The sequence below is a fragment of the Besnoitia besnoiti genome, chromosome III (genome assembly GCF_002563875.1).
Source record: "Besnoitia besnoiti strain Bb-Ger1 chromosome III, whole genome shotgun sequence".
In the NCBI taxonomy this organism is placed as follows: domain Eukaryota; phylum Apicomplexa; class Conoidasida; order Eucoccidiorida; family Sarcocystidae; genus Besnoitia; species Besnoitia besnoiti.
Window position 1 is genome coordinate 926804 of NC_042358.1, and position 13765 is coordinate 940568.

A 13765-nucleotide genomic window follows, 5' to 3' on the forward strand; every position below is an offset into this window, starting at 1 on the left:
CGTGTAGCCTCCACAGGTTAGGCTCACAACGATGAATGACACACAAGAAGAATGAAGCTTCTCGTGCTGATAAAAGATGCTTGATAGAGTCTAACTTATGCCGGTCTATGTGCGAACGTGTCTCCATATACGCACACGGAGAGTTGTTTGTGACCTTCAATGAAAACTACACACGGCCACAATATCAGTGCCTTGCCACTTGTGCAGACTGCCAGCTGCCGTTTGCGCTGAGAGACAAGATCTCGGGCTTGTACAGACAACTCAAGACTCTGGAGGAGAGTGGGGAATCTCTGCCAGGGGAATCGTGGACTACGGGTGACGAGGAAGAATACCGTCGCTGGGTGAAACGGTTCGACGAGCTCTTCAGAATCAAGGAAAGGCATCTGGGTTCTGATGGAGACAATCGCGTGCCGGGGCCGATTCGACGAAACAAAGCGGAGAAGATAGTTCACATGAAGTAGCCACAGAGGCATTTAACATCTGCGAGGGAAGTGGCGGCGGTAAACTCCACGCTGTCGCTGTGGCAGACACGCGAGAAAACGTTAACAAGCTTTTCGGGTACCCCTGTTGGAAACGCACTCGCCTATATGTCAATACAAAAAGATATAATGCATGCATGTAGAAGGGAACATATGCCTGGTTCTTTCTTCTGTACTTGGGCCCCCAGCCGTGCATTCCACAGCTACTTTGAGGTGACGCAAACACCTGCGAACACGTACAGGTGTGCGGTGTCTCACGAAATCTATTTTTTAAGTCTCTCTGATCTAAAAGAGGACACTGATATTTCAGGCGCTCCATACGCAACAGGTATTTCCGGATGATACATATACACTAGTATCTTTCTGTGCAAATGTTGGTTTTTCAATGATACCCGGGATACCACTACGCTTAGTGCACTTAACAAGGTGGTCATGAATAACACAAGAGACCGTGGATTCGGTAAAAATAGACCTTGAGGACTTCGATACAGAGGGGAGAACGCTGCAGTTTGCAGCGGACAAAGGTTTCTCTGCTGGCCTGTCCTTGCCTTTGTTTATTTGTTCGTTCCTGTGTGGTGTCACGGTAGCGAAGCTGTTCGTAGGACATTTGATTGCGAAAGCCAATAGGCACCGTCTTTTGCCGGTTGTGAACGAGTATCGCTTGTAGGCGTGTGTTTCATTTCCGCTGTCTGAGCATTCAGACAGAAGCACTTCTGTGCCGAAATCGTGTCAAAGCTTCCATGCAGAAAGGCAGCACACTAGAGCGGTGCACTTCGGTTAGTTCATCGAGAACAAGTTGCAATTGCTGAATAAATGAGACAGCTTTCAACTGATCTCACGCGGCGACTATTCCACCTTCTAGTAGAAAGGTCTTCAGTCGGGTTGTTAGGGACCTGCTGCTGCGCCGATCGAAAACAGCGGCGCGCCCAGGTATCCTATAGGTCTGGTGGCGTCTTGGTAACAAGTAGTCCTGCAGCATCAGTTTGCTCGGTACCCGAAGCTGCAGACGAATGAAAAGCTCAAGTTCCACGAGCATGACATTTAACGGTCCGCGGAAATAAAAACTGCACTAACACACTGGCGTTCCAGAGTTAGTTGTTGGCACACAACCCACAAAACCTGAGCATCGGTTTCCCACATGCAGTGCGTGACTCAGTGGGGGGTCACGCTGGGTCTGATTCTCGACACGAGGAGCGTCAGTATTTGTGCACGTCTCCACTGAATCCCTCACAGCACGACGGACTAACTGGGACCTAGCCCGTGTTTAACGCAGCCTCGGCACGATGGCGTGTAGCAGGCCTGCGGCGATGTTTAGTAGTTTAGCAAAAGAATTCATGGCGGTCCGGAGCCGCACAGCTCAGACGTGCCCGGCGAGTGTGCCCCAACGGGCTGGGCTAACTGACCCCCCGCAGAGGCCGTTCACATGCACGGTCCTCTGATTGCAGCTCCAGTGGCGAGCGACAAGCACGTTTGCTTGACAAATAGTGGGGTTGTTTTGGTAAATGCGTCTTTTCCTCTGTGCTTCATGGCCCATCCGTCAAAATCTTAGCGGTGACAAAGTTCCCGTTCTTCCCCGCCGTCCCCTCCAGTCACTCCACGGACCCAGATGCGCCGTGCAGGTCTCCCCCTCTTGTTCCTCCACTGCTGTGCCCGCACATTTGACATCCGCAACCACAAGATGACACGCAGGGCTGTGTTTTTTGCCCTCCTATGCGTCGGAGTGATTGCCCTGGGGGGGCATATCCAGAAAACCACAAAAGGAAACCTTTTATTTGGTTGCGCAGCGGCAGCCCTCACACCCGGGCTCGAAGGAGGTAGCGCAGAAGAAAATATCTGCAAGACAGATGAGCATGGCCAGACGACATGCACATGCGGCAGCACGCAGTCACCTTCGAACAAGGTAAAGCTTCTTGAGCAGGAAGAAATCCCGGAGGAACACCCTGTGTCGGCCAAGGTCGAGTTTGCCGGGGAAACAAACACGCTGAAGCTCGTCTGCGACAGCAACGGAGTCGTGGTGCCAACGTCGTTACCTCAGAGCAAGGTATGTCCCGGAAATGTGCCCTTCTCTAAATGCAAGGATGATGCCGGGCAGAATGTTGCTGTAAGCATTCAGGATTTTCTTGACGGAGAAAGCAGCAAAAAAATCTCTTGGAAGACCAACGGGAGCGCCGCTACTTATACGCTGACCATTCCCCAGTCTGCAGCCCCGCTCTCCGACAAGGCCTTCTGGGTCGGCTGCTCCCCCACAAAGCAGCAAAAACAGACCATCAACAGAGCGGCGTGTCAAGTGTCCGTGGCACTGAAGGCAAAGGAATCGACAACAATCGACGGCAATGTGGTTCGGTGTGCGTACGGAGCCACCAGCAACGAGAAAGGCCCGCAGAAAGTGACCTTGTCCCCCAAGGCAAACAGCCTGACTCTCGTCTGCGGCTCAGAGGGGGCGATTCAGCCGACGACGTACAATGAACACTTTTGCAGCGGCGATTTAGGCGACGAGTGCTCCGGTGATTACAAGACCGTGCTTCCGGATTTTCAGAAAGGTTGGTGGACGGAGACAGCCAACGACTTCGACAAAACCCAGTACAAGTTGGTGATTCCTGAGGATAAATTCCCCGAGAAAGAACAAAAAATCTCACTGGGCTGCAAGTATATGGCTGCTGCAGCGGGATCGATGCCTGAACGTGATGCGACGCAGTTGACCGGCTCGACTTCCTGCGTGGTCGACGTAATGATTGCGGCAGCAGATTCGTCCTCCTCCGCCGCTGCCCGCACCTGGCTTACGCTGCTGAATCTCTCTGGCCTTACCGCGTTCTCCGTCGGTGCCTTTTTTGGCGCACACTAGTTCTGTGGCGGAGCGTGCAAGCACGTACAGGTTTCCACTCCCACGGTGCCTGATTCCTCTCACGCGGAAGCATATCTTGTTTGGTCCGCAGTTCTGCGTGGGCACGCTACGTGCTGTAGTTTTGGGCGCGTGCTATTTTTTCTCCGGCGCTGCAGCTGCCTTTCTCAAGTGCTGAGCAACCGTCAATCCATGAATACCCGTGTATGTAGGATTTCACATTTCTTGGACACCTGGTAGCAGCCGTAGCAACCGTGATTAGCTGACGAACACCGATATTTTGCTACTGGCGCCTAAGCGCTGGCAAACAGATCTTCGCTGATGCTCCGAAGGATGCCTAAATCAGTGCTTTATCCCTGCAAAACCTTGCTCTTCCTCTGGAGTCCAAGGAGCGCTCTAGCAGACGCGCAGTGGACGAGGTCTTGGTGTACGCTTCAATCGGACGTGTGAAGAGAAGACACTTCTAGGAGATATTCGGGGGGTTTTGCCCCAGAAGAGATGTGCACAGCAGGTGTCTTTACTCTCCGTAGAGGCAAATTTGCGCTTGTGCACCGCACAGTCTCTGCGCATATGCATACGTATGTATATATATAGAGAGACTATACATACATAAATATGCGCCCACAGCCGTGCTGGGATGTTAGGAGATCCCGTGCTGGCGCTCGGCATTGCCGCGTATCCTCGTGTAGCTCAGGCCCATTCACGAATAAGCGTGGTGAAGGCAAGAGAGCATCGGGCGCCTGGGGCCGCATTGGCTTCGACATCAACTGCCCACCGAGAAATTCGAGCAATTGTCAAGGGACATCACAAAGGGATATGAATGTCCATCCATGCTTGGCAGAAAGCAGAAATTGAAGTCTTGTAACCAGAAGCAAGGCCAGGCGTTGCACATGTTTAACTGGATGAGTGTTTGGGCTAATGAGATCAGCAAGAGAGCTTCCATGCAGGAAAGCAGCACACAAGCATGGTACACTCTAGTTAGTCCTTCTGTGGTAATGGACGTATCCTTATTGCAAAAAAGGCAACTGCTTTCAACTGAACGCGGCAACTGCTCCACCAGGTTGTCCGAGGTTTGTCAGTCCGGGCATTCGGAACCGTGGCTGTGCTCTCCCCAGTAGCCCGTGTGCCCTGTGGCCACGCCAGGGAGCCCTTCAGCATGAGATCGTGCCCGACACCTTGATATCCAACCGTTGGGAACCAGCGAGCGTCTCAAGCACGGCATGTAGCTGACGGCGGTCGTCTAACCGTAACCACACTATGACGTGCGACTGTTCGAAGTCACCTGTGAGACGTGTATAGCACGTAAATCTATTTACACTATAAATACTGTAATAATTGTGCATATGAACTTGCAGGGAGAGGTCATCTGATGAATCTTCCCCTGGTAGAACAGCCCATGTCTATCCGGGAGCGCAGATCTCGTGGATCATGTAGGGTGGCAAGGCGGGCGTAAAGTTCCCTGGTCAGCTGCTAATTCTGGTGTATATGTATGCTTCATTTAGTTTTTCTCTCGAAATATCCAAGTCAAAGCCCCTGCCCTATATAAATTTCCGATACACATCCGCCAGTATATGCATGTGCGAATGCACGTACAAGTAGATGCACACAACCACGAGTATGCAACGCGTAGAAGCGCACTACGCTGAGGCGCATTGGACTACCGCGGGTCTCAAGGGGGTTCCACGAAGCAGCTGCCAGATGCCCAGCGAGCTGGGAGAGAGCCTGCGCTTCCGACCCGCAAGCATTTGACATTGCACTAGCCGGCCCGACCAGCAACTGTTCCCCCTTCCCCTCCCGTCCCCCCGTCTCCACATCAGACTTGTGAGACCAACTTATATGGCGCCGAAGTTAGCTTTGTAAACCCGAGTCGCGTGACCCAAACCAAGCTGTTTCATTCCAGCGTCGACACTTGCTCTGACTTCGCTCCCTGAGGTCCTTTTCCTGATGGACTATACCTTCATAGGCTCATTGTCCTTTTATCATTTCAAGTCAGAACTTTTCTTTTGGGCGCCTTGTTGCGGCATGCAGCTTGTGGCACCGCAGAGTGTCACGCTCGGTCTGGTACTACAGAGTACTGCAGGATGCTTCTGGATTCCTGTCAGCAGGTTGACCCGATTGAGTCATAGTCCATGTCCACCACATCTCCTCAGCATAATGTTCACCCATAATGGCGGCTCAGTTTCAGTAGTTTTCTAAAGTCTCCAGGCGTGGACGGCATCACTCTGCTTGTAGGTGCCGCGCGAGTCTACCCCGACGCGCAAGGCCGCCAACCCCCCGCAGAGCCCCTTCCGGGCAGACTATCGTGATTGCCCATCCAGTGGTGTGTGGCACATATTTCTGCTCCAGAACTCCTGACACATCTATCAAACTCTCCTCGACATCTGTGTTTTCAAGACGACTTCAGCAAGATTTCAGCGCCGAAGAGGTTCCGATTTTTTCCTCCGCTGTCACTCCACGGACCCACATGTGCCGTGCCCGTACGATGCTTCTCTATTTTGACCGCCAGATTGACACGGGCAGCCACAAGATGCCACGCAGCGTTCTGCTTTTTGCACTGCTGTGCGCCGCAGTGATTCCCCTGGGGGGGCACGAGGCCAGAACCAGCAGAAGAAGTCTTTTATTTGGTTCGGCAGCGCCAGTCCCCAAAACGCGGACCGGACCAGGCGTCATAGAAACTGGAATTTGCGAGACAAATGAGCAGGGCGAAACGACATGTACATGCACGCAGTCACCGGGCAAGATTAGAGAGCCTCGTGAAGAAGAAGCTAATACCGTGGGTGAGCATCATGTGTCTGCCAAGATCGAGTTTGCGGGGGAAACAAACACGCTGAAGCTCGTCTGCGACATCAACGGAGGCGTGGTGCCAACGTCGTTACCTCAGAGCAAGGTATGTCCCGGAAATGTGCCCTTCTCTGAATGCAAGGATGAGGCCGGGAAGAAGGTTGCTGTAAGCATTCAGGATTTTCTTGACGGAGAAAGCAGCAAAAAAATCTCTTGGAAGACCAACGGGAGCGCCGCTACTTATACGCTGACCATTCCCCAGTCTGCAGCCCCGCTCTCCGACAAGGCCTTCTGGGTCGGCTGCTCCCCCACAAAGCAGCAAAAACAGACCATCAACAGAGCGGCGTGTCAAGTGTCCGTGGCACTGAAGGCAAAGGAATCGACAACAATCGACGGCAATGTGGTTCGGTGTGCGTACGGAGCCACCAGCAACGAGAAAGGCCCGCAGAAAGTGACCTTGTCCCCCAAGGCAAACAGCCTGACTCTCGTCTGCGGCTCAGAGGGGGCGATTCAGCCGACGACGTACAATGAACACTTTTGCAGCGGACAGATCAGTGACAACTGTTCTGACGCGTACACTGCCGTCCTTCCTGACTTTCAGAAGGACTGGTGGACGCCCGATTCCTCCGGCAAGACCCCGTACAAGTTGGTGATTCCGGAAGATAAATTCCCTGAGAAGGAGCAGCACATTTCAGTTGGATGCAAGTATTCACCTGCACAGCCGGGTTCTCGGGCTTCGCTTGATGCGCCTCAGTCTGTTGGACCGACTCTCTGCGTGGTCGACGTGACGATTGTGGCAGCAGAGTCTTCCTCATCGGCAGCCGCCCGCCGTTGGCTGTATTTTGTCTCTAGCGTCGTTCCTCTTATTATCGGTGCATTTGCTTCCGTATACTAGGCCCGGCAAAGGCTGCACACGCGTGAGGGTCTCCACTCCCACCACCGTTCTGATTCATATTTGCGCTGAATCACAATTGGCATTGCGCGACGCTCGCCGTGTGCGCGCACTGCACTGTGGTACCTGATCATCTCATTCGTCATCTCGGCTTCGTGTCCCAGTGTTTGAGCAACAGTCAATGAATACAGCTTGGCCTACCTTCTCTCGAAAGTTTCCTGGACAATTTGTGTAAGGCTCTGTGCAACGCTGTGAATCGCAGACGCCTTGCCTGCGGGTGTTCTGATATGGCAGTACCGGCCGATAAAGCTGGCAGCAGACCATTGGCGGTGCTCTACAGAGTGCCCAGATTATTGCCAAGGCCAGGCACAGACTTGTTACTCCGCTCGAACCCCGGCAAAGCCGAGCACAAACGCAGTCGAAGTGAGATGCAAGCCTGGATTCACGCTCTCTCTTGTCGCTAACGAGAGGTGTCTATTGTTTGGAGAAATGCCGGGTAGTGCTCGCAGACAAACTGTATATCAAGTATGCGTGTGCTCCCCAGAGGTAGATCAACGCAAGAACACCGCAGGGGGCTATCCATATGTAATCGTATGTAAATATATGTCCACAACCGCCTCGGTTTACTAGGACGTCTCCGTACGAGCGTTCGAGGCTGTTGCGTGTAGCTCGTTCTCGAATAAGGCTGTTAATGGCATGACAACAACTGGACCCCTCGGATCGTGGGAGAATCTGGCCTCAACAAGCCTCGCTTAAAGACATCGAACGCCGAACAACGAGCGACGACAGCATGTAGACAAGGGACGTCGCCAGGTATGCCGTCATGCTCATGCAGCCAGAGCTTGACCTGAAAGACAGAGGCGTGGTCAGTAGCTGTACGGTGTCTACCGGAAGGGCGCTCATTCTGAACGTACGAGATCAGGAAGGGGCCCAGTGACCTTGGCGGCTGAACGGCGTGCACGAGCGTCTCGCATGGGAAACGTAACGCGACCTCGTGGCAACTGGGTACCTAGTTCCTGCCCTAGGCCACCTGTAGGGTTCCTTGCCGTATGCCCATTTTCCCCTTTTAGTTTTTTTGAGATCTGCAATGTCGCTGTCTCAAGCCGAGACAACTGCTTACCTGTCAGGTTTTCGCCAGCAGCAAATGGCACTCGGAGGAACGAGGCGACAATGAAACAGCCTGAAACGTAATTTGCAGTTGTTCCTGTGGGCAATGGGATATTTGACTCCCAAACAAATTGCCTTGGATAGCCGGTGAACCGTGGGCAGAGTGGAGGTTGCGTGCAAGCGGAATTTCTCGCTGATCTTCCTTTCGGCTTATCCTCCTCGCCAACTTCCTGAGCTCGGCCCTGCCACCAAACGGGAGCCCCCTAGAGGCGGTTGGTCCCCAGCCCCCGTGACGGCCGTTGGGCGGTCGGCGTCCTTGAACCCGATCTCCGGGGCGTCTGCGAAGAGTACGTTACTAAAACAGGTAGGACATCTTTGGAAACGTGCCCCTATCCGTGGGTTACGGTGCTATTAGGGCCTCAGATGGCTCCTCCGCAGAAACAAAACAAGGACATTTTTTCCAGACACTATCGCCACGAAACATCTATGCAGTGCGGCAATCGCCATGCTGTCCTTCAGCTTACAACGTTCCGCCCCTCTTGGCAGCCGCAGTGCGCACTGCGGAACTTTCTCTTTCACGATCCTGCTCCTCGCTCTGTGTTTTCTGAGTGGATGCGTTCATGGGATGAATACGAGAGGACTTTACCGTAACAGTGCGGCCGTCGGTGACCCCGGAGCCGAAGCGGGACCCGGCGCAGGTGGGGTGGCGAGTCAGCAGATATGCAAGGAAGATAGTAGTGGCGCTACAATTTGCAAGTGCCCCTCACAGCAAACTGAAGAGCACGGAATCCGGCGAGACCTGAATGGAGGCAGCCTCGAGGGGAAGCCTGCGTCTGCTGAAGTCGTGTTAGCCGGAGATGCCAACACAGTGACGCTCGTGTGCACCGAGACCGACCCCGTTGTGCCGTCATCATTGCTTACGAACAACAAGGTGTGCCCCAAGGACAGTACCCTTTCCGAGTGCAACGCAGATAAGCAACCGAAGTGCGCCGTTAGCATACACGACTTCCTCCACGGCGAAGGGATTAGCGCCGTGAAATGGCAAAAAAGCCCTTCCTCGACGGAGTATACGTTATCGGTGCCCGGTTCGGCCGCCCCTCTGTCCGACAAGTTTTTCTGGGTCGGCTGCTCCTCCTCAAAACAGGACAGTGTAGACGAATCACTGTGCAAAATCAATGTGACTCTCAACGCAAGGGAATCGAGAACAATCAAGGGCAATGTTGTCCAATGTGCGTACGGAGCAAACAGCAATGACAACGGACCGCAGAAAGTGACCCTGTCGCCCAAAGCGAACAGCCTGACTCTCATCTGCGGCTCGGAAGGAGCAATCCAGCCCACAAAATATGACGAACACTACTGCAGTGGAAATGTGAAGGACGACTGCTCCGGTGCTTACAAGACCGTGCTTCCTGATTTCGAAAAGGAATGGTGGACGGCGACACCCAGCACGTCCGACAAGACTCAATACAAATTGGTGATTCCGGAGGATAAGTTCCCCGACAACAAACAGCAGATTTTGCTTGGATGCAGGTCTTCGGCTGTCCTGCCGGCTTCTCGGGTTTCGCCTGACTCGACTCAATCTGCCGGACCGACTTCATGTGTGGTCGACGTCACAATTGCGGCCGCCGCCTCGTCGTCTTCTGCAGCTGCCCACGACTGGTTTGTGACTTTTTCTGTCTCCAGCGTCAGCGTTTTTGTCATTGGTGCTTTTTCTGCTGTACACTAGACCCGGCGTGTGGCGCGGGATCGATCATGTTTCCACTTCCACCGCCTTGTCCGATTGTTCGTTCGCGTTGCAACACAATTAGCACTGCGCGTTGCTCAGCGTGAGCACGCAGCTGGTCGTGATGAAATCCATTGTACCTTCGTAATCACGAGCTGAACAGTGTCAAGCCTAAACATCAGTGGCAATATGACTGGTCGCGCAGCTCAAGGTTCCGTCCCTCTGATTTCTGATGGCAGACCTTGTGCGGTGGGGTCCTACTCAGCTCCTTTGCACAGGGCCGCATTTCCGTATGAGTACCACCTCGCCCACTCTCGCCACTTCTCAATGCTGCAATTCCGCTAGATATATCGACCATTTCATGATTTGCGCACGCACGTGGAAGGGCCCTCCGGGATGGGAGGGCCTCGAGCACACACGCCGCGACTGTGAGGCGCCGGCCTCTGTGGGTCGCCATGTTTATGGCGTAGGGAAAGGCAGTGCTAAGTGCGACTAAGAGCGGTTTTCCTGTCAGATGGCAGTTTTCCTGCCCGGCCTCAGTGTCTCCAAATCGCAATAGAGCCCTAGTGTTTGAATCACATCCCGTTCGCTGTATTCAACTTATCATAAGCGTAGATCCATATTATATATGTACACGTATTCACCACCGCCGAAGGGGTCCGTGTCGTCCTCGGCGTCGACGCGGACCGACATTTAGTCCAGTAGTGTTCATCACGCGCACCCTCAAGGACCGAGTGACCCTCCATGCCTCAGGCATCGGTTTCTGGCATCTCGACTCACAGGAGCCATGCAAGCTCGTCACGCAATGCACGTCCTCACTACAGTGTCAGCGTACCCCAGTTTACTCGTCTGAGGTGTCTGCCTGCTGGCATTCCTGTGATACTACATTGCGGGACTGCTGGCGCGTGTTTTTCAGTCACCTTGAAGCCGGAGTGGAACGAGGAGAGTCTCGTGGTGCCAGCAACAAGAAGCAAGGAATAGCCCATAAGCGTAGGGCGGCATTCTGGGTACCCGCCGACGACCACGCGCCAGACTTCGTCGGCTTGCCATTCTCGCCAGCGTAGTTTACATTCGGTGTGGGAGTTTTACCGGATGCTTTGCTTCGCCTTTCGTCGCGTATGTCATTGGCTTGAACCATCCGACACACATATCCTGCAAGTGGCCCTCCAGCGTAGAAGACACAGAACGGACAAAGCAGACGTAGTCCAACGGAACACATCCAAAAGCAGTAGCCTCCTGCGTTACGCGGGTCGAGACCGTTGCTCAACTCTGCAATTGTCTGCTCTGTCGATCCGTATGCTCGCTAACTTAGAACTGCTTTGTCATTCAATTTGTCGGCCGAGACGCGAAACCCTTTGGAATCCGGCGTGTGCTAACGAATTGCCTGCCCCCCGCGGGTCAGGGGTCTACTGACCCCCGCGGCCGCCGTTATTGAGCCAGTGAATTCCACGGATGCGACTCCGAGGTGGCCTGAGCGGGGTTCTGCAGTGAGATATACTGGAGTATTCTTTTAAAGGAGCACAGGCACGTTCACTAGTCTCTCTGATGTGACGTAAGCTTCCGACAGGTTTGTCACTACGAGTACTCGGGTTATCCAAGACGCTCGCAGTACGCCTCTGCGGTCGAAGGAGTGGACGTATTCATGGGTTCATTCTGCCCTGGACCTTCGACTGGACTTTCCATCTGAATGGCATGCTCCAAATTGTTATTCGCGCTCGTTTTGCTTGCTATAATCTCGTTAGTCGGATGCGTCGATGGGGTCCCTCCTTGCGAGGGTTCGCAACTGGGAAGCTGCCTGAACTAGGAAGCGCGACGGGCAGTAAGAGTATCTGCACGAACGAGTCTGATAGTGTGACGAAGTGCACATGCGCCACGAAGATAGTCGTCGACACCTCTATAGACACCTTGAAAAACAAAGAAGGTGGCTCCTGTTGACCGTGCTCTTGCCGAGGTTGTGTTCGCTGGAGAAAGAAAAACGTTGAAGATTCTTTGCAAATCCACGACCGTCGTACCACTGTCACTGGATCAGAGCAACAAAGTTTGCGTCAAAGGTGCAGACCTTGCCAAAGCAAAGCGGGTGACAAAGGCACGGGGTCAGTTGACCTGGAGACGCTTCTCGATGGTGAAGGCAGTGAAGTAGTCAAGTGGACCACGCACAGCGCAGAATACAGTTTGACAGTTCCCCAGTCTGCCGCCCCCTACGGCGAAAATAGCAACAAGACAGGGCCGCATCATGTGACTCTGTCACCCAAGGCGAACAGCCTGACTCTTATCTGTGGCTCGGCGGGAACTATTCAGCCCTCGAATTGCTAGGCACAGTTTTGCACCGGACATCTGAACGAAAATTGTACCGGTGCTTACAACACCGTCCTTCCGGATTTTCATGAAGGTTGGTGGACGTCGAAGCCGAGTTCCGCTGACAAGGAAAACACGTTGGTGATTCCGGAGGATAAGTTCCCTAAGAAGGAGCAGAAGATTTCGCTCGTCTGCAAGCATTCTACTGTGCCGTCGGTACCGAAAGCTTTTTTCTTGCAGCGCCTGTCGCAACTGCACCAACTTCCTGTGTGGTCGACGTAACGATTGAGGCGGCAAGTTCAGCGATCGCTTCCATGGCGGCTGTGGAAATCCGAGGGCTTGTATTCTTCGGTGTTACAGTCAGGGTGCCTTCTTATCTGTGGATTAGTTGCAGCGGGCCGTTGTCGTGCACTTGACGTTACAAACTCGATTCGTTCCTAAGGGATAGAATCTGACAGTGCCCGTTGTTCAGAGGCAGAGTACACGGATACTGTGACTGGCGCGTCTCACTCTGTTGCGTCAACTCGAACAACATTTCCCAAAGCTGTAGAAACGCTCGTCCAGTGGACCGTCAAGTAGTTGGTTTTTCGCTTCTTCTGCTGGGGTAGCGGCCCCCATGGTGTGAGACCTCGGGCTCAATTAGATCAGCGGATGTTCCGGTGCACTGAGGTCGATACAGCACTATTCTTTGCTTGTCTGTCGATGCCGCGAGATTGACTGTGTCACTGCTGCATCAGCACTGGTGCTCCAATGCCTACCTGGATCCGGGCGGAATCGACAACAATCCCGAAAAATGTAACGGTCCGATCTGTGCGCCGCGCGACCGTGCCTGACTATGTTAGGCGTCACCCTTCGGAGATATACGCATGCCATACTCGGGGGAGAGCTTTCTCAGTTGCTAACGTGCTGAGGCTGTTTACTATCGACTCTATTCGTTGGCTGTACCCGATGCCTCCTCCCTCTCTCACTCTCTCTCTCTCTCTCTCTCTCTATATATATATATATATATAGATAGATAGATAGATAGATAGATAGATAGATTGATAGATATATAGATAGATATATAGATAGATAGATATGCATATAAGAACCACATATATGAATCACCAAGGATCAAACGCTACGTGGTCTCCGTGCGCTCGCTCTGTGTAGCACATTCGCAGTAAGGGGCAGGATAATTACCTTAGCAACCGATATCAATCCACTCTGGAAAGGCGTGAAAGTCTAATCCCATCTGACGGTGCACAGCGTCACTGACGACCGGGGTTCCGCAGCTCATCGGTTGAACTTATTCGCGATTTTCGCACCTCCGCAAACGAATTGAGTTGCGTGCCGGTGCGCGGCTCTGGCTCAGCTCGACATCGATTGTGACTCGCGAAGCCAGCAATAGTGCTCAGTGCGGCAGCACCAACAAAGAAGACTCTGCCCACGACCTCGAGTAATTCTTGTGTCTCCGGTGGTTGATGTACCGGACACTCCTTTGCTGGCAACTGTCATGCACCAGGATCGAATACGACGATGGAGCGTCTGCAAAAGAATTCAGTGTCACCTTTTGCATGGGGGTTTTAACCGTCCCTGTATACCAGCAGTTGCATTCCTGCGGGGAGGGCTGCTGAGGGAAGAACCAGGACTCTACGAAGGATGATAGT

General features: G+C 53.3%; 4 protein-coding genes across 4 annotated transcripts; all 4 read left to right on the forward strand.

The window, feature by feature from the left end:
* Window positions 1-107: 107 nt before the first annotated feature.
* On the forward strand, window positions 108-461 carry BESB_044450 (uncharacterized protein; the record flags this gene model as incomplete). The annotated part of the gene is made up of 1 exon (XM_029362896.1): window positions 108-461. The coding sequence occupies one exon, from the start codon at window positions 108-110 to the stop codon at window positions 459-461; it is 354 nt and encodes a 117-aa protein (XP_029220262.1).
* Window positions 462-2157: 1696 nt separating this feature from the next.
* BESB_044460 (SAG-related sequence) lies at window positions 2158-3321 on the forward strand (the record flags this gene model as incomplete). The annotated part of the gene is made up of 1 exon (XM_029362897.1): window positions 2158-3321. The coding sequence occupies one exon, from the start codon at window positions 2158-2160 to the stop codon at window positions 3319-3321; it is 1164 nt and encodes a 387-aa protein (XP_029220263.1).
* Window positions 3322-5782: 2461 nt separating this feature from the next.
* On the forward strand, window positions 5783-6994 carry BESB_044470 (SAG-related sequence; the record flags this gene model as incomplete). Its single annotated transcript, XM_029362898.1, has 1 exon — window positions 5783-6994. One exon carries the CDS (start codon window positions 5783-5785, stop codon window positions 6992-6994), a length of 1212 nt encoding a protein of 403 aa, XP_029220264.1.
* Window positions 6995-8723: 1729 nt separating this feature from the next.
* BESB_044480 (SAG-related sequence) lies at window positions 8724-9824 on the forward strand (the record flags this gene model as incomplete). Its single annotated transcript, XM_029362899.1, has 1 exon — window positions 8724-9824. The coding sequence occupies one exon, from the start codon at window positions 8724-8726 to the stop codon at window positions 9822-9824; it is 1101 nt and encodes a 366-aa protein (XP_029220265.1).
* Between the last annotated feature and the right edge of the window lie 3941 nt (window positions 9825-13765).